Source organism: Corylus avellana, chromosome ca4, assembly GCF_901000735.1.
Source record: "Corylus avellana chromosome ca4, CavTom2PMs-1.0".
Taxonomy (NCBI): Eukaryota; Viridiplantae; Streptophyta; class Magnoliopsida; order Fagales; family Betulaceae; genus Corylus; species Corylus avellana.
This window is the reverse complement of record NC_081544.1, coordinates 17147528-17167587: the sequence shown is the minus strand read 5'-3', so window position 1 is coordinate 17167587 and position 20060 is coordinate 17147528. Positions and strand designations below refer to the sequence as shown.

General features: G+C 34.9%; 2 protein-coding genes and 7 non-coding genes across 11 annotated transcripts; 1 reads left to right on the top strand and 8 right to left on the bottom strand.

Annotated features, from left to right (window-relative positions):
* Nucleotides 1-227: 227 nt before the first annotated feature.
* LOC132180072 (uncharacterized) lies at nt 228-4257 on the bottom strand. 2 transcript variants are annotated; one of them, XM_059592916.1, is made up of 6 exons: nt 4158-4257; nt 1760-1819; nt 1619-1637; nt 946-1026; nt 762-866; nt 228-661 (listed from the first exon to the last, which is right to left on the bottom strand). In XM_059592916.1, the coding sequence occupies exons 2-6, from the start codon at nt 1762-1764 to the stop codon at nt 545-547; spliced, it is 327 nt and encodes a 108-aa protein (XP_059448899.1). In that variant the 5' UTR covers nt 1765-1819; nt 4158-4257; the 3' UTR covers nt 228-544. The 2 variants fall into 2 exon arrangements, with proteins under 2 accessions (XP_059448899.1, XP_059448900.1); XM_059592917.1 differs by having other exon boundaries at nt 1760-1816; nt 4158-4209.
* LOC132180167 (small nucleolar RNA Z159/U59) lies at nt 2025-2108 on the top strand. Its single transcript, XR_009440059.1, has one exon. It is a non-coding gene; the product is annotated as a small nucleolar RNA Z159/U59 (small nucleolar RNA).
* Nucleotides 2360-2443, bottom strand: LOC132180169 (small nucleolar RNA Z159/U59). The gene has a single exon (XR_009440061.1). It is a non-coding gene; the product is annotated as a small nucleolar RNA Z159/U59 (small nucleolar RNA).
* On the bottom strand, nt 2788-2871 carry LOC132180163 (small nucleolar RNA Z159/U59). The gene has a single exon (XR_009440055.1). It is a non-coding gene; the product is annotated as a small nucleolar RNA Z159/U59 (small nucleolar RNA).
* Nucleotides 2963-3040, bottom strand: LOC132180168 (small nucleolar RNA Z159/U59). Its single transcript, XR_009440060.1, has one exon. It is a non-coding gene; the product is annotated as a small nucleolar RNA Z159/U59 (small nucleolar RNA).
* Nucleotides 3131-3214, bottom strand: LOC132180165 (small nucleolar RNA Z159/U59). The gene has a single exon (XR_009440057.1). It is a non-coding gene; the product is annotated as a small nucleolar RNA Z159/U59 (small nucleolar RNA).
* On the bottom strand, nt 3306-3388 carry LOC132180166 (small nucleolar RNA Z159/U59). The gene has a single exon (XR_009440058.1). It is a non-coding gene; the product is annotated as a small nucleolar RNA Z159/U59 (small nucleolar RNA).
* On the bottom strand, nt 3957-4045 carry LOC132180164 (small nucleolar RNA Z159/U59). Its single transcript, XR_009440056.1, has one exon. It is a non-coding gene; the product is annotated as a small nucleolar RNA Z159/U59 (small nucleolar RNA).
* Nucleotides 4258-7326: 3069 nt separating the features above from the next.
* LOC132178829 (vacuolar fusion protein CCZ1 homolog B-like) lies at nt 7327-18093 on the bottom strand. Of its 2 annotated transcripts, XM_059591388.1 has the most exons (11): nt 17758-18093; nt 17387-17591; nt 17179-17272; nt 16242-16422; nt 16105-16143; nt 15889-15998; nt 14626-14721; nt 13973-14431; nt 11104-11259; nt 9160-9389; nt 7327-7616 (listed from the first exon to the last, which is right to left on the bottom strand). In XM_059591388.1, the coding sequence occupies exons 2-11, from the start codon at nt 17566-17568 to the stop codon at nt 7586-7588; spliced, it is 1578 nt and encodes a 525-aa protein (XP_059447371.1). In that variant the 5' UTR covers nt 17569-17591; nt 17758-18093; the 3' UTR covers nt 7327-7585. The 2 variants fall into 2 exon arrangements, with proteins under 2 accessions (XP_059447371.1, XP_059447372.1); XM_059591389.1 differs by lacking the exon at nt 16105-16143 and having other exon boundaries at nt 17758-18091.
* Nucleotides 18094-20060: the final 1967 nt, after the last annotated feature.

Here is a 20060-nt window from a genome sequence, read left to right as displayed (position 1 = left end):
ATGGAATGCCAGCACTATAAGTGTAAACATTACTGAGTAATGCTTAGAAACACTTTTATGCAGACAAAGAAGTTTTCCCTTTGCATTTTTGTGATTCACCTATTGCAGAAAACTTTTTTATCCAAATGAAATCCGGATAAAAAGTTCTTCACAAACATTACTCAACATTATTATCTACTCAAATTATCATCATTTCAAAACCGAAGGAATATTTAGAGTTCAAAATATAATTGAACCACTATTAATGATATGATATGATTGGGTTAACATGTTAAGTACATCTTTGCTTAAATCTAATTTACAAAACAGAACAGCACAGAATACATGGAAAAGCTCCTGTATATGGACATTAGTGTCATCCTAATCAAATCCTCTTTTTATCCTCTTTTTTTACCTGATGCAGATACCCCTCATCAACTTAGTATGATCTTGGCCCCCTAGTTTGAAGGATGGGGCATTTAAACCAGATTAGTTGCTGCTACGATATAAAAACTCAATTTCCACCCGTCAAGAGAACTGTCAATACAAACAATGCAGATCCACCTCACTTGGGATTCCTAAGAACAATGATAACAGAATCTCCACGAAGAAACATCTTACTGATGAATCTGTCCTTGTTGACTGGATGGGCTTTTTTCTTGCCTTTCCCAGTTTTTGGTACCTATATGGAAAAAAACAAAACTAATTAGCAGCAAATATAACAGACAGGGTTGAAACCCTATTCTGTAAAGGGGGCTAAGTCTTTTAATGGAAAATATTACCTCAGTCCACATTTCCCTGACATTTTCAAGAACCATGTTGCAATGCCGATCAAAGGCTCTGACACGACCCAACAGCTTTTTGTTATTCCGACAATTAATGAGCACCTGTTGGGAGGGAACAATTCAATTAAACACCTTCCCAACATGAGGGCAACCAGGAAACATATAAGAAAAGAACATTTACCTGTGTGTTGTTTTTAACACTCATCATGAGAACAGAAAGCGGTCCCGTGTTAAATTCCTCTTCCTCATTTTTAACAGCAACCTGCAGAATCGCTTTTGATAAATACTAAAGTGATGAAGGCAGTAGTATTATTGAAAGACAACTGGAATGTTGGTGGCATGCAACCGACATTTTTCCCTTAAGTTGGACATTGAGGGTATTTTGAAGCAACTTCAAAGTGGACTCAGTTTAAATAAACCAGCTATCAAGACAACAACAATAGAAAGTTAAACGAACAAAGTCAACAAACCCATACTACTATAGTTTTCTGCCGTATGTTTAGTAGTAAAATTATTGTTATAGGATATGCATCAAGGAGCCCACCAAATAAAATCTTACAGAAAATTTCAGGCTCTATGTAGAGTGATAGACTTCACTGTAAAATACAAGATGACAGAAACTGAACCCTTAATTCCCTTTTTTTTCATTTCCTGCGATGCCAATATCCCCAAATTCCACCATTTCTTTGATAATTCTCTGATGGAAATGTATATCTAGATTACATAATGGTGATAGTAGAGCCATAAAATTACATGAATGACAAGCATGTGCAGAGAAAAGATAAAAGTTAAAAATAACAAATTTACAGATGCACTTAATGAAATGAATCAGCACAAAATGTAAAGTAACTTACATCTTCCTCCATTGGTCGGCTGGACAGAAAAATAAGGAAAACAAACAAAAAATATTAATGGTCAGTAATTTAAGAAATAATAGCTTAAGCTGTCCAACAAATTGCATAACAAATCAAAGAAAGAGTCCGAGAACTAAATACCTCATCTTGAACAGGGGTGGAGCTTTTTGAGATATTCTTCAACCAAAACCTGGAAACCTTCTGGCATATAGATCATACCCACCAAAAATATTGGTTAAAACAGAGTAACAAGAATAACAAAAACACAACATATCTGAAAAAAGAAATCAATAAAATACATAAACTCAAAATAACCACATAAATTATGAATATATACATATACAGTCACATAAATTCACTCCATCCAAAAGCAGTAACAAACAGTTATACTAACTTGCATGCTCTTATCTCTAATGATGTTTACAACAAAACTTTAGTTCTCCTGAGTTTGTTAATGCTGAAAACATTTGGAGACCTGAGCTGAAGAGTATACAAATTTTATTTGAATGATGATAGCCTTAGAACATCCACAAGTTATTAAATAGGATATGTACTTCATCAGGTTTATTTCTGGACCAAATTATTCTCATACCATGGTTTTCATTTTTCCATCACAGTTTTGGACTGTACTAAATAACTTGTTTATTTTAGTTTTTGTCATCTCTGAATCAGGTATTTCACAAGCATCTTTCATAAACTAGTATCATTGTTGTTGCCGGCATCATTCAAATAAAATTTGCATACTCTTCAGCTCAGGTCTCCAAATGTTTTCAGCATTAACAAACTCAGGAGAACTAAAGTTTTGTTGTATACATCGGTAGAGATAAGATCTCCAACATCCACTACAACAAGCAAGACAGTTAAAGAAAATTAAAGGCAAAAAAACGACATATTCAGTTTGTGGACATAGAAAATATCAGATAAAGTTACAATGTTTTATCCAAAAGACAAAATCATTAATAAAAGACCAAAATAAGAATGCACCATATAAGCTTCCAAACCTTATAAAGACGGTAAGTATTTCATATGGTAGACCATCAAGCAATCATACTTATGTCAATCAGGACTTGAACGATGTACATACTGACCATTGAAAAAAAAAAACTAGAATTCAGAAAACATGAACCACTAGTAAATTTAAGAGAAAAAAGTAAAACATTTTTCGTGAAGCCTCTTCAGTTCAGGTCTCCAAAAATTTTCCGCATGGGATATCTCGGAAGAACGAAAGTAATTTTCTATTCATCCTCAGAGGCAATGTAAATTCTTTAAAAGCTAGAATTAAGAAAACATAAACCACTACTTCAACATTTAGGAGGAAAAAAAAAGTAAAACAATTTTCGTGGAGCCTCTTCAGTTCAGGTCTCCAAAAAATTTCCACATGGAACATCTCAGAAGAATTATTTTCTATTCATCCTCAGAGGCAATGTAAATTCTTTAAAAGCTAGAATTAAGAAAACATAAACCACTAGATCAAAATGTAAGATTAAAAAAAAAAAAAACAATTTTAGTGAAGCCTCTTCAGTTCAGGTCTCCAAAAATTTTCCGCATGGTACATCTCGGAAGAACGAAAGTTATTTTCTATTCATCCTCAGAGGCGATATAAATTCTTCAACATCTATCAATGTACATAAACATAAACCACTAGTTCAAAATTTAAGAGAAAAAAAGTAAAAACATTTTTAGTGAATCCTCTTCAGTTCAGGTCTCCAAAAAATTTCCGCATGGGATATCTCGGAAGAACGAAAGTATTTTCTATTCATCCTTAGAGGCAACGTTAATTGTTCAACGTATAGTATCGATGTACATGCTAGTATGCTACAAGAAAAGTTCTTTATTAACAAAATTTTGCATAAAGATTGTACAAAGGCAAAAAGGGATTTAAAATTCCTATCTCAGACATTTCATTTCTTTGGATTAAAAGGCAAAAAAAATCACCTAAACTCATCTGAGCCTATACAACCATGTTGTCTATTTGACGCCACATCTTTTCATAATTTAGAAACTAAGTTGAAGACCAGTACCAATGTGCAAACATGAGATCCAAAACTTTTACTTTACTCCGCCTTCCTCTATTTTCTCAGTAACCAAACGGAAAATAGAATCAAATAAGCACGACATAAATCCAAATGGAAAAAATAGAAATGATAATAAAAATATATCAACAGAAAAAAAAAAAAAAAAAAAAAAAAAAAAGTTAAAACATACTCAAGAATGGAAAATTACCACTGAAATTGATTACTTGACTCGACCCTTTGAGAAATTATCAAAATTCACCATATTTTGATAATTTGACTCGACCCATTGAGAAAAATGGTAAAACATGTATGACCCAGAAAATGTCCCTTCAGTTCAGGTCTCCAAAAGCATTCCTCATGGATTTTCTCTCAGAAGAACGAAAGTTTTTCAACTTAAATCATCATCAGAGACAGAACGACTAAGCCCACATAACACACACCAGCGCAAATAAAAACACAGCCCCAGTATTATATGTACCAATACTTGAAACTACAAAGAAAGAAAGAAGAAAGATGAGCGTTACCTGAAAATTAGGGTTGAAGAAGATCCCGCTCAAAGAAAGGTAGAAATTATTGAGGGCTAAGCGAGCGTTTTTATAGCGTGGAACTGCAAAACCCTAGCAGCACGCAGGTGAGGTTTTATACGAGAGGCCCAGATGTTGGCCCGTCCGAGTTTGGAATGTATCGGGGCTTGCTCTGGACTCCCTCGCTGCATTTGGGCTTTGGTTCATAAGATATGGAATAGAAATTTTATACCGTATTTTTCATAGCCTATTTAAGATTACGTTTGAGAAATATAACTTTTAAGTCAAAAATAATTTTTTTGGAAAAAACTTCATTTTAAGCTTTTTTTCAAAAGTGTTTTTTTTGCCATTTTTAGGCTTTTTGGACATTTTTAATTTTTTTACCAAACGAGAGTATTGATTTTTCGAGTATTAAAAGCACTTTTAGGCCCCTTAAACACAGTTTCAAACAGGTCCTTAGAAGGACCTGTTTGAAATTGCGTTATGAATGGTAAAAAGTACTTTTAATACTTAAAAAATAGAATGTTTGGTAAAAAATTCCAAAAGCACTTATTTAACTTTTTTACTCAAAAAATAGTCAAAATATATTTTTGGCAAAAGCTTAAAAATAAAGCTTTTACAAAAAAAAAAAAAAAAAAAAAAGTTTTTTTTGACTTAAAAACTATATTTCTCAAACACAATCCTAAATATGTCCTTAATGTGTGATAAGTACATATTTTTGTATTGATCCTATAAGGACATGTCACTGCAGAAGAAAGACTAATCTTGAAGCATCTATGGTAACTTGATTGACGTTTTGAAGATAATACTGCATAGTTTCCAATCATGGCACGTGATGAATATTTGAAGGGAAGCAAACAAGGCAACCCAGCATTTGAAGAAGGTGACACTCCAACAATATTCGGAGCAAATATGAATGGAAGAATATCTTGTGTTAAATTCATGATATTATAACTTCAGAGAGTTGTATTTAAGACTGGGTCTATTGATTTTGAGCTAAAGACAGCAAGTTTAAGTCAGACATTTTTCTTATATTTAAATATTAATTAAATAAGATTTATTTATTTTGATATTAATATTATATTTTTATTTAAAAATCATTCTTCTTGCTTTTTGAGATGTAAAATTACTAATTAAGTTTTTCAAATATTCCCTTTTCAATTCATATCTAGATACATATTTTCTAGTAGAAATCTATAATTAAAAATATTTACAAATTAAAGAAATGCAATTTTATAATAAAAAATTATATTATAACTAGAATAAATTAAATTTTAAAAATAAAAAAATAAAACATGATTTGTCAAAATCAGTTATTTTGAATTCACTTTATTCTTTATGATAAGATTAAACACTTTCAACCTGCACAAGGAAAACAAATTAGTTATAAATTTGTTGTTCTTAGTTGTAAAACTATTTGCTGAAATCAAATAATAATAAAAAATTAATTCAAGTGATTGAGTGAGTTTTTAGTAACTAAACCTTTTTTTTTTAATCATTGATCAATGATCAGGTATGGAATGATTTTAAAGACTTGAAGTAAGTTGTTGGAAAATAATAAAATTGGAGAAAAAGTGAAGAATTCAAATTTGGAATCCACAGCTTGATGTATGTCATTGTTTCATCGAGCCTTTCCTATTATTGTGGCTAAAATCTAATAGCGGAAAGAATATCTCTTTGTTTGTTATTAATTAAGCAAGTACAAGAGAATAAGTACATCAAAAAAAAAAAACAAAAACAAAACTCAAAATTCAGTGGCCACCCCAACAAAGACCCTAATACATCAAAACTGTTAAAAATAAATAAATAAATAAACCCAAAATCTTTTAAAAATTAGCCAAATGAATGACACGATTTATTGGATTCTTGGCCCATTGGCCACTTGAAACAACGGTTTGTAAGGGCAATTTAGAGGTAAATCTGACTAAAACAACACCTATTGCAACATCAAGCAAACTTGAGAACCACAACAGATAGAAGAGCACTGATAGTGTCTGGATCAAAGTCATCGAAGAGGAGCACCACCGTGATGTCTAGCAAGGGAGGTACTAGGCAAAGTAGGCTTTGTGGACACTGCATCTAGCTCTCCAACGTAATCTTGGAGCCTCTATAGGCAAAAAGAGGATACCAGCTATGATGATCCAATAAGGAAAGAGAAGGGAAGCCGTGGATCTATTGCATGAGCCTGCGCTAGGGAGTCGTGTGGTACATGAGTGGGGGCAAAGAACAACAAATGGAATGGAGGTTGGTGAAGGCTAAGAGATGGTGCGTGGGCGGAGGAGAGTAGGGAGGCGCAATAGATCTAGCTTATAAGTTGCAAATAATAAAAAATAAATAAATAAAAGGAGAGAGGAAGAAGAGCTTCTTCCTCCTCCCCAGTCGGCACTCACTAGGAGAAATCAAGGCACTAAAACATCACTTGAGTTAAGGCCCTCAGGGAGAAATCAAGGGAGAAAAAAAAGCCCACTGAAAGGTGGTGGTTTGGGGAGGACGAGCTCTTTCTGTAGGGTTTTTTTCTCGAAATATATGTGTTTATTTTTTTCTCTGAGAAACAAACACCGTTTTAATTGATTACATGGCTGGATAAAGCACCACTTGAGTTATGTCTCTCTTTATATATATATATAACCATGACAGATGAGAATGGGAACTTGATTAAATATATATATTTGTTTTGAAGGTGAATTTCAACTTTTTGTGGTATTTGACTGTGTATAGCAGTGTTTAGCCCACCACACAACCTTCAAACCGCACCCACCAGGCACCGTTGTGTACGTTCATTGCCAGGAATGTTATGGATTGCAAATAGAACTAGGATAGAGTTGGAGCACTAAGCCATTTTTAATCAAGTTCCCATTTTCAGTTGGCTTCCGAAGTTGAAATTTAATCTAAACCATTGAAAAAGCTACATAAGATTTTCTATTATAATTTTTTCTTTTTTTTTAACAGGCTTAAATGAGCTTATCTGAAATACCCTTTGCTTTATCCTTCCCTAACCCAAAATAAACCTGGTTTTCTTGTCTCTCTTTCCCATCAGAAGCATATTAAGACCAGGGCCAGTTCATAGAAGATTGTGGTCTCCAATTCCTTGAAACAACTTCCTCATTGCTTGTATTTGGTCCAAAACATCGTTGTGACACCAAGAGAACCAAACCTAACTCGCCAAAACTACTGCATAGAGTGACCAGTTAATACATACCATAAGCAAACAGATTTACATTTTTAAAAATAAATAGATTAAGCAATTGATTGCCTTGTTTCTTCGTCTCTATAAATGATTTCTTTGTTACAAAATTATACAGTGGAAGGATGCCTATAAAAGTGTCGGGGAAGAAAGAGGGAGGTAATAAGAGAATGCTGACCAATCCATGCTTCATGCACCGCCAGTTATTGCATGAATGCGAGTCTACGAAACCAAAAAATTTTCCCTAATCCAAAGAAAAAGCTCCACTGCAATACCTGCATAATTCAAAATCAAACAGATGATTATGATTTCTGTTGATTTAAGTCACCTGGATTGATGAATACCAACAAGCATATTTTGATAATCAAGATCAAGTGTTATTACAGTTGATAAGGAATTTAGCAAACAGTCCCAAATTAAAATAATGGTACGCGTACACCCATTTCCCCACACCAATCCAAAGGTGGTTTTAAAAGCCACTTATGAGTGTGGGTAAATGGGTGTAGAGAAAGGAGAATATGTGTAGCATTACTTCCTAAATAAATTAGTTAGCGACAAAATGAGAGAGGACTTATGAACTCAACAAATGTCTCAACCCACAAATACTCATAACAATTTTAGAAAATATCACTCAGGAATTTCTGCAAAGAAAAGACCGTTCTCCTTTGGCAGCACACCAAAAAAAATAAAAATAAAATAAAAACTATGCAACCTAAGAATTTGATTTTCATGATATAATTTAGGTTATCAAAACAGATCGAATGATTTCTTAAATTTTGTTAAAGTATTGATTAAATAATTAAATTTACCTTTTCCTATTTAGCTTAAACTTTTAAGATAAGTAATGATTTAATATGGTATTAGAGTCAAAGGTCTTAATTCAAACCTTAATTCTATCATTTACCTCTCACTCCAATTAAATATTTCACGTGTTGCACTTTAACTATTAAAAAGAAAATGTATCCACAGAAAATAGTTTTCCCTTTCCCCTTCTACTCCCCGCTCCTACCCTCCCCCTCCCATTCTTGTAGGTGTTCTCCATTAGCAACTTCGGCCTCTCCGCTATGCGTCTGTCCACCTTCTACCGTGTTGTGCCATTCATCTCCTCCCCAGCCGCTACTGCTACTTGCTTTTGTTTGTTTGTGTTTTTTGTTTTGAATAAGAGGTTTCTTCTCTCTAGATCTGCCCTCATGAGTGAGAAGGAATAATTATGTGTGAGGTTATTTCTCACAGCCTGAATAATTAGGTGTGAGGTTATTTCTCACAGCCTAGATAATTAGGTGTGAGAGGTTATCTCTCATGGCCGGTTTAAATAAATTTTGTTAGGAAATTTGGCTATCCATGTCTTAAATCTAATCTGCTCGGACCAGATCTGCTCTTTAACTGTATTTGTACATGGGTTAGCGGAAGATTGAAATTATAGAAAGCACCTGATTGTAAGAATTTTTGTTTGTATCTATGACTTTGTATGTGACTATGATTTTTGCGGATCTTTATGCTTTGTGCTGTAAAAGCTTTTTACTGTAAAAGCTTTTTACTCTACTCTGTAAGAGCTTTATGCTCGTGATCTTTAATCAATGAAATCATCAGATTTCCGTTCAAAACAAAAAAAAAAATGTAAACTCACATGTGAAGGAGAGTGTTTAAATATTCATTAAATGGTTAAATTTACCTATTCCTTTTATCTTAACCCTTTAGGACAAGTGGTAATTTAACATATTTAAACCGGGGCTTCATGTTCTTGCTTTTTTTATTTTTGTTACTAGTTACCTTCAAAATAATTGACACGAAGGGAAGCATATAATAAAAATGGACTACCTGTTACTGAACTTCTCAACAGCATCTGATGCATAAAGAAGTGTTTCGTCGGCTTTCTCTAGAACCATATAAAGCTCCTTCCCTTTTGTAATCCGAGCAATAACCCAAGCATTGTTTTTTGCTCTAATGCTTACTTCCATATCTTTCTCAAAATGTGCATTATCTGATTCCATTTGATGTTTTTCCAAATCAACCTCTTCTCTAACCTTATTCAAGGCAAGCAAAGATTCCTGCAACAATACAACACTTGAACTGAAGTGCTTGATGAAGGTTTAAAATCATATCACAATAAATAAGATGACCAGCAACAGGACTTTTAAATAGACAAGTCAGCATCCGAAATTAGGTCATCAATTTCCAGGATCCAGCACTAACATTGGATCACACATGCAGAGCTAAATGTTTGACTAATAGGCAAGACCTAGAGTTTGACCAAGAAAAAATTGTCGATGAACAAAGTCTATTCTGGTCAACAAGCACCCCGTTTCAGATCAGTGACCACAAGTTTTAGGCCCCAGGCAGTAGCTACAAGCCCCACCCCATCAGTAAGGCAGTGGAGGCCTCAATTCAGAGCCTATTTTCTTGCTAGTCACTAACAATTGGCAAAAACCTAGTATCGCTTTTTTTATTTGATTTGGCACCGGGTATCCGGAGCTTCGCTCCAACTAATCTCGGGGGTGCACAGGCCCTTGACAAGGAGTTTCCCGCAAGTGCACCTCGGTTAATTCAAGGGACAAACCCCCAGTCCGATGGCCCCAAGAAATAGTTTTCACCAACATCTTGCAATCACATACCATCAGAACAATAACAACAACAATAATAATTAGGCCCACCAGTTGCATCAGTCCTTGACAGCAGTGATAAGGCCCTTCAGCATGACATTGAAGGCCTGAATATAAAAACAACACCAGTCTTCATGCTAACTCACATATATCTAGCATTTACACATCATCATTACTGTCATTAATATCACCACCACCATCTTATTATACTTTGCTGACAATGTCTATGAAAATGATGACAATAACAAAGAAAAAAAAAAGAAAAAAAATCAAAGCTCCAAAGCAAATAAGAGTGTCTCTGCTGGGTTCAAATCTGTAACCAAGTAAAAGATCATGAACATCCTTACGAGACACCCAAAGCATACCAAAGAGAGGAAAAAATCTCACAAAGATTTCTGTATGCTGCCATCACCTTTTGATCCAAAAAGACATAATAAGATGAAAACCAGCCATTGTTATTTTATATATAAAGATCAATGATTCATGTGGAAGAAAAGTTTGAAAAGGCAAATTTTTAGCCCGGGAAACATCTTTACCCTGAAACCCCATCAATTGTGTATTCACCAAATTCCTTGACCATAACTAGAAAGGAAGACAACAAAGCAGCAGCTACTCACGTTAGTGTTGTAAATGATACGGTATTATGATGAGGAGTCTGGCAAAAGCATGTTGAACCAAAAACAAGATAGCGAAAAGGACACCACTCTCAACTCTTCAGAAAGTTTATTTGGGTGGGCATAACTCAGCTCAACATCCTCATAACTAACCATTTACAACGTGTTCATAATTAACCATTTAGTTTTTTTTTAAATTAACCATTTAGTAATGATGTTGTTCTTCAAAAATCTTCATTAACGAAATTCAATTTATAGGCTTCCTCACGGGAAGAATAGGACACATTAGAACAATTTCATCTCAACTTAAAACTGGGTGAGACTAATCCTAATCAGATAAGGATAAAAGGGAAAAATATCAGGTAAATTTGTTGCACTTCCCACCCTAAAAGAATAAGAAATGAAAAATAAAATATTACTATGAAAAGGAAAACACACACACCCCAACTCACACCCAAAACAAATAATCATCAATGTAAGTTTTATGCCAAGGAAAAGGACCAAGCATGCTTGCTCTCACCATGCTAAACTATGCTGGAATGCTTTACCTTTGTTAGGGTTGTAACCTTTCCTGGTGGAGAAGCTCTGGATACATTTCTGTCACCATCTACTAGTAAATATCGATACCCACTCACATGATAAGCATTCTCACCACCCCACCCTTTTGAAAGTTTCTCTTCAACTTTCAACATCTTAGGTGATGCCTGACAGATTCAGTAAGAATGAACATAAGATTCAACCAATAGATAGACATGCTTATAGTCTCTGGGTGCAATATATTGGTTAACTGATTTTCTTAAAATCTTAGAGCTTATAGGAAACAGGGCCAACAGTGTAAAGCCAGAAAGCTGCAAATATATGAGCATAAAGCAGGAAATTATCAATATCTTTTAATCTACGATCAACATCCAGCAGAAGCTATGGAAATTAACATCTAATAATGGACTGAAATGAAAGGTCACTTAATCCGGATGAAGAATTAGCATGAGAAACATCCTTTTCTTTTATACTCACTGCATGTAATGACCTCGTTATTACTTGTCACTCCTTGGGAAGGGCACAAATCAGAATAGAAAAAAAAAGTACCATATGCAATGCAACCTTATACTTTAGTCTTGTCTTTCCATGATTGGCCTTCTACTATGATGTTCTAAGAGAGAAGTATTATTTGGAGGCAAGGAGCAATTTTTTTTTAACAAGAAATGCATTTCATTAAAAGCACGGAGAGCACAAACCTAATATACATGAAGTATACAAGATAAACCCTTTTAATGAGAAAGAGAAGAACAGAAAACTACAAAATCAGAAAATTGTGAGATATTATACGCTCTTATCCATGTATGGTATGAAGCGAGTTGACCAAGTTATTCTTTTGCTCTACCACCAAAATCTCGCAATCGTCAAAACATGCTTTCCGCTCTCTCCATATACACCACATTAAGCATAAAGGAAACATCCTCCAAACGTCTAAAAAGGAGCAATTCTATTGCCACTTCTAGGCATAATTCGTTCTACTCCGAAATAGCTAAAAATCAAAGTCTACAATTCTCTTGCCACTTTACAATGGAGAAGAAGATGATCTATGGATTCCCCACTCCTTTTACACATGCTACACCAATTCACCACTATGACTCTTTTATCTCTAAGATTATCCAAAGTTAAAATCTTCCTAAGAGTCATTGTCCATACAAAGAAACTCTCCATGGAACATTGACTCTCCAAATAGTCTTCCACGAAAATGATGAACTAGTCGGAGTGGATAACCTAAGATAAAACGATCGTACTTCGAACTTCCATCTCTGGGATGGTATCCACCAAATACTATCTGTCCCACCTTGTCTCATTCTGAGAGAATACAACACAAAAAAAAAAAAAAAAACTCAATCACCAATCCTACTTTCCAATCCTGCACAGGTATGATAAAAGATAAATTCCATTAACAATTGCCATTAGAAAACTACAATTGATCTACCACCCATGCCTCTTTACATCAAGCAATACTAAACAACTCTGCAAAAAATTCATTCAATGGCTGCCCCCCACACCATAAATCATGGCAAAACCTTATCTTAGTACCATCTTCCACCTCATATCTAACAAAACTCGAAAAAAAACTCCCCACCCCCTCCTAATATGTTTCCATACTCCAACTAAGGTCCCACTACCCCCTTAGGACCCAAACCTCCACTCATAGTACCCATATTTTGCTTCCACCAGCAATCTCCACAAAGCCTCCCTCTTCGTAGCGAGACGCCATAATTATTTATCCAAGAGAGCTTGGTTAAACTAAATCAAATTTCTTACCCCCAAACCACCCATTTGCTTTGGAGAACAAACCTTCGACCAATTTACTAAGTGAAACTTAACCTCATCATTTATACCTCCCCATAAAAAATCTCGCTGAAGGTTTCTAGCTTTTTAGCCACAACAATCAAAATGGGGAATAGAGACAAATAGAATGTCAGCAAATTGGACAATGCACTTTTAATCAAAGTCAACCTACCTCCCTTCAACAAATATAACCTCTTCCAGCCAAACACCTTTCCATCTTTTCTACAACGCCGCTCCATATACAAGTAGATTTATAAGATGCTCTTAACGGAAGACCCAAATACTTCATCGGTAGCCAAGCCACCCTACACCCAAATATATTATCCAAACTATCTGCATCAACCACTTCACCAACCAGAATAATCTTTTGATTTAGATAGATTAATCTTCAACCCCAAAACCATTTCAAAACAACTTGGTCGATTAAAAACATGATACTTTGACTTTTGAAATGGATGCTCATTTTGGGACAGGCCAAAAGAAAGGAAGGAAAAAAACAATTATTAGGACAACTTGCTTTGTTAATGCTAAACAACATTTTCCTTTGCGTATTCAAGATGTTAAATAAGCAGGCAAAATTGACGAGATGATTGGATTTATAATGTTGGGTGTTGTTTTTAAGTTCTTTACGTCTTTGACAAGTAATAAGAAATTTATTAAGAACTGGATGCTTTTCTGTTGCTTATACTTCCAACCGTTGCTTATTTCTACTAGGAGTCTTTAAAACTTAACAGGATTATATTCAATCAACCTAGAATAGAACTAATAGGTCGGGAAAAAGGGTGGATGTAATTGTTTGTCCCAGCTGGCCCCTTCCCATGTAAACAAATAAATACCTAGTGAAACAAAGTGCTAATGAAGAGATTGAAAGCCCTAAAGACGCAAAATTCCAACTAAACAAATAAAAAACATTTTAACAACAATGTAGCATGCTTAAGAAAAGTATCAGTATATCAGTCAGAGGATAATGACCCCTAAAAGTTAGGGTCATAATTAAATCATGAGACTGTTTAAAACAAGAATAAACAGAGAAAGGAACTCAGCAGAGACAAAATTATATTTTATAAAAACGGGTAGGGGACTAACATTTTCAAGAACATGCTGCTTCAACAATGAAACACCTTGCTCCCCATTAAAAATGGAGACAACAGGAACAAGAAGGATTAAGGTAAGACTCCTATACTGATAGGCACAGAGATACATTCTCTCCTCTGTCTGCTGGAGCCAAACGGTTGGGGTGACAGAAGTTGAACTACCAGCCTCTGCACCCCATATGTCAGTGACAAGAAAACCGTCTTTGCCTTTGGACCACCTGTCTTGCTGTAAGGGTCTTGCAACATAATAGCTGTTATCTCCACGAGGGGAGGTATCTTGTAAACCATAAACTTGTTCTGAAACAGAAGCTGAGTGGGTCAACATAGAGCCAGTGGTAACATGAGATGCTGTACTTCCTTTGCGCAAATAGGACCAGGAACCTACTCCAGAGGATAGAGCACGTGGTGTCAACCTTAGAACAGCATATGTAAATAAGTTTATGGTGTCAACCTGAAAAAATATTTAATACTGAAGGTTAGAGCAGGAAACCAAATTCTTTCACCAATGATCCCTATAAGAATCCTCTTAACTGGAATATTGTTCAGTTATTGAGCATCTTGTCAGCTCTATCGATTGGCCCCAATAGTATTATATAACATAAATATAAAAGGCATCAACATCAAATGGGACTTGAATATCCATACAGGAGAAAGTGTAGTGGACACTAGCAGGTCCTGAAATAAAATCAGCGAGTAGCATGGTGTGTTCCCAGCACAAGATTCTAGCACCTTGACAAGTGACTGCAAAACATGATGTAATCATTAGAAATAGGTCAATATAATATTTGCATGAAAAATCAATTAATAAGCAAAATTTGCCATTTCGCCATCATCTTTTGTATCAATCTCAATGAAGTTCATAAAAAATGAAAAATAGTAAGTGATTTTAAGAGCCTCCTTTCAGAAGATTTTGGTTGGTAGTTTATACCCAGATTAATCTAAAATCAGTAAAGCTGGATAAAGACAAACAACATGAAAATAGTTTGACTATTTGGTATAATGGCCCTAAAATTTAAACAAATCTTTTTTTGATAAGGAAGTTTAAACAAATCTTCAATTGATATCTAAAAACAATTGAACAATTATACACGAGATCAGCCACAAAAAATTCTCATTTCCCCTTAATCGAAAGATGCTAACTTTACTTTATTTTTCCAGATGAATGAAAGCTCAATCTCCGAAATATAAGGTACTCCAGTGCACTTCTATACCTTTTTTAAAGAAAATCCTAGTCTTCATAGATACAAATATATATATTTAAGCAAGAGAATGAGGTTTAAACATTAAGTAGCACCACGACTCTTGAAAGCGATTTTGATTCAATGATTCATTACTTCAAATCTCAATAGATAATTTCAATAATAACCAACCATATTAGTTATGACTTGAGCAAGGTAGAAACAGAGAATCTGACGTCACTTAACTTGAACAGTTAGCATATGGTAAATGAGATACAATGGGAAAAGATTTGAGCATAAACACTTAAATAATACAGATCATCAAAGGTAGCATAAATTGGAAACTACGAGTTTTGATGGGGTGCTGGAATAATGATGATGATTACAATAATGAAAACCAACTTCAATGCTTCTCACTATTCACAAGGAAAAATTGATGCCACGCCAGTATTTTTCAGTTAATATATAGAACAGATCATAAAACCCATGACTACAAATTGGATGACCCACGATCCAAAAGGGCTCTCATTTGCAAACAGATATAAATCATTCAACCACATGCATAAAAATATCACTTAAAAAGATTTTTTTTTTTTAAAAAAAAAAAGAATATTAGTCTAGAAAAAGTAATACTCTTGAAGCTTTAAGCACAAAAACTCTAGGCAAATAATGAAGAAGCATAGGAATTTCACTTGCATGTCTCTAATGAACATAGCTTTTAAACACAAACCTGAACTTCAATTGCAGCCTCCCGACTTACAGTCAGCATCTGCACAGTTCCACGCTCCTTTAAACAGTCGCGGAATGACGGTAACAGGAGTTTCTTGCCAAAAAGAAAATCTGCCCCAAAGAGAAAAGTTACAAGTTATGAGATATGGCAACTTCAGCATTACGTGTGTAGCAGAAATCCAATGGAGAGCATTTGATACAGCAACTTCAGCATTACCCCAGCAGCAATTATCCAACCGGGACCGCTTTTGACATGCTGACAATTAGTGACTTACAATGAAATATTTTGCACCATAGACAAAAGAAATTTAGATTTAGGGTAATTTAGTAGGCGTATGATTGCATGATGATTACCTCTTAGATAATCCATGATGAAAGGGTACAAATGAGATCGAATTAATCCTCCAGCAGGTTCTTTCTCAAGCAATGCTCTTATGGATCCATGAAACATTAAAAAAAGAGAGTGCACTTCTTTAAGAACCTTTTGCAATGCGTCAATCCGCCATATAGCTTCTGTCTCATTTTTCTCCACTACCTTCAGTAAAACAGAGCATAAATTAGAAGTACATTCTAGAAAATAGACTAAACTTGTAAGCAGTAATATTCAAACATCCAAAGAACAATATGTTGACCAAAATGTATATTTCTCATTGTTAGAACATTTCTGATTAAGGAAATTTCAGAAAAGGATAACAGAACATGATATACATGTATAAACAAGAGAGACAGAGGGATAAGAGTCTGAGAGAGAGAGACAAAGACAGAGGTCATTCTTCCACTGAATGTGAATCGTTTCCTCAGAGGCACAAGGATAAAAGGCAAACCTTTCATGTATGTTATGGAGGAAAGAAGCCACATACATACCAACAATGGAACATTCCTAGGGAGAAATAACGTATAAGCCCCTTAAGGTAACTCAAGCTCTATTTGCATAAATATCCAACGATTTATACTATGCCCTACGACAACATATTATACTAGACATATGATTCAAACCCTTAGATTTGGGTGCAAAATAATAAGCAACTAAAAGGGAATTAAATGGATGTGATTTTAAATCGATTCCCTAATAGAAGGACAAGCCTACAATTTTCGATGCAGAAAATTTAAATACAAGGAGGCAGGGAAACACCATAACAGACCTGCAATTGAACATATAACATTATCACCATCTATACTTTTTATTTATTGGTAAATTAAGATGCACATTGCCCATCAATATATGATAATAATAACTAATTTATCAAGCCATAAAAAAGAACAAAAGCAGAAGACAAAAGAGGTAGCTTACCATAACCATCCAGATATCGGGTTCTGCCTCATAAAAAACATGAGAGTGCCTCTCTGCTTCTATTACCTCACAAGCAGCCTCAGGAGAGAAAATTCTGTGTAAAAAGAAATGTTGTGACTTTAAATTACCAGCAAGAATAGAAAATTCTAGCAATTGAAGGAGTCCATTTGGTTGAGCTTTGTGAAACAAAGGGAGTACTAATTCCAACCTTGTAAACGTTATAAGTCCTTCACTCAGCCCTATGACCGAAAGCTGTGTTGAAAAGGGCAAATGAGCAGGAAAGAAGAACAAAATCTTGTCCAGCTCCTGCCCTTCTTGTTGTCCCCTTCTCAAATCAAATATGCACAATTTGATGGCTTCAGTGGCAGTAGTAGCAGATGACAGTCCCATTGTTTCTTACACAATTCATAAACCTTGACAGGAACACAAAAAGGAAGTAAAAAGATTGAGATAATGCACAAACAATTTCCTACATTTGTTTAAAAAAAAAAAAATCAATTCCTTCCAGAAAACACTGCATCTCATCCTAGAAAATTCAAATCACGGATGCAAAAGTTGAGTGGGATTACGAATATTTACCGGTATTCTGAGTGCTAACTGTTAGGGCTCTTTGGAAGAGAAGGCCCGGATTCCAATTCCAAAGCTTCTTCTTGTGCAAATAAGACGCGAATAAATTTATGCGACTTGGCAGGAACAAGCCCTATTCTTCTTCTCTGCTGTTACGTTGCCATTGGAGGGGAATTTGATGCGAGTGAGGAATTCTCCGAAACTTTGAATAGTAGGTGGGAAGCTCAGATGCGGGATCCACTGTTGGACCGTAGATGTTGGGCTTCTATTGAATCGACGGTGATTAAGGGAGCTGTGAAGGACAAAAGGTCACGGCCAGTTCCGACGCAAGTAATTTCCCCAACTCTTTTCTATTTTTTAGTGTTAACTTTCAAGTACAGCATTTCTGTGAGCCAACTTTCTAGTGCAGACTCATTTATCCAGGAACTCCTACGGTAAAAAACAAAATTAATTATATCAAAATATTATATAATTATCATACGCTAATTTACAATTATTTACTGAAATTAATTTTAATTAATAGTAATTTGTAGCAAATAAGGAGATGACAAATGTCACAAGTATATTAGAGCTATTTATATTATTTTTTTCCTTTGGATTTCTCTTTAAGCTTAAGTAATTTGACTATGGTGACATGCTTTTATTTATCTATTTGGGCCATATTTCATTTTAAAATGTTGACCTCAATGAGATTGTGAATGAGGCGTTTGAATAAGAGACTGGACTTAGGATAAAACTCAAGCCCAACTAAAATGCAATAGGTGCATGGGCTAAGGATAAAACCTTAGCCCAGCCCGTCCATCATAATAGAGGTAAGGAGCTAAGGTTTCATCCAATCATCCCTAAACCCTAGCCATTGCTGCCCATGTCTTTCCTAATGGTCACCTCTCCAAGTAATCTGATGCCTATAAATAAGAAGCTATTAAGAGGCATAACTTGCACTGTGAGTTAATACGACACTCACACTCACACTCACACTCACAATTGAGAATTGATTTATCATTCTCTTAAAAGCCCACTTTCTTTGGTTATATTTGGCCATTTGAAGATAAGTCTCAATAATCCCAAGGGACAACCGTGATTCTAGAGGAGAGAACAATTTAATTTTGCTCAACCACAAGCAAGAGGCCAACTCTACAAGTAAATGTCTCCTTTTAATGGCTTCTTAATATATATATATATATATATATAGAGAGAGAGAGAGAGAGAGAGAGTTTCATGTAATGCTCCGTGAAAATCAATTAACTGGTAATTAATTCGATGATTTACTTTCCAGCCTTATCTCTCTCGAAACAAGACTCAGGGATATTATTTTCTCCGAAGAGAGACTACAACAGAATACTTTTAACTAAGAAACAGATATAACAATACGTTTAAATCATGATAACAATAAATAGAGTAAACATAAAACATCATAATATAACTGGATTTCCAAATGTATCAGTCAAAGACCGGTCACCAAAATAAGTATACATGCCAAGATAATTGTTATGAAATACTAAGCCCTACATTTAACTAAGTAAAGCATGAAAACGATCTCCAACTACTCCCCACGAACCGAACCATATGCATCCCACATTGACTTGAGCCAAACATGGTCCATGTCTTCAAAAATTATTTACAATAAGTCCTTCATAACCACTAAATGCTTTCATGGATCCATCTTCGGCTAGGCTAGCTAAACCGCATAATTATACATAATGAAGGGAAAATAATACAAAGGTAAGTCTAAAGACTCAGTGAGTAAAAATGCACATGAGGCTTATGTCATTTAAGTGATGAACTCAGTTGTTGATAAATCTATGCAGCATTGTGACATGACAGTTATTCATAGATGTAATATAGATATAATATATGCTCTAATTATGAGAATCAAATGATAGTTTAAACTGTACGGCTTACCTGAGATATTACATCTTCTCAGAAGGGTTGGTGCTATGCCGAGGGACCTGTAATGCAATATGAGTGCCTCGTATATTGTACACTACCGTTCATAACACTAGAAGCCCGATCGAGTTCGACCTCATGTGGCCCATGCCACTAATGATGTACGTCCTGTAGTAACCCACCAATCAAACATGGCTACGCCGGCGATGAAACAACCATTGGATTCAATGGCCATATAACACACCCACATTTTTTACCATAGAGTTAACATTTATAGTAAGTCCATGGTCGTTATCCTACACATATCAGTATACCATGTCATACGATGCAATTAATCTTATTCGCCGTTTACATGTATGCTCTTACAGATCTCATCATGTTCATTATCTTGTTTAAGCAACATATTTTTACAAAAGCAGAGTTCATAG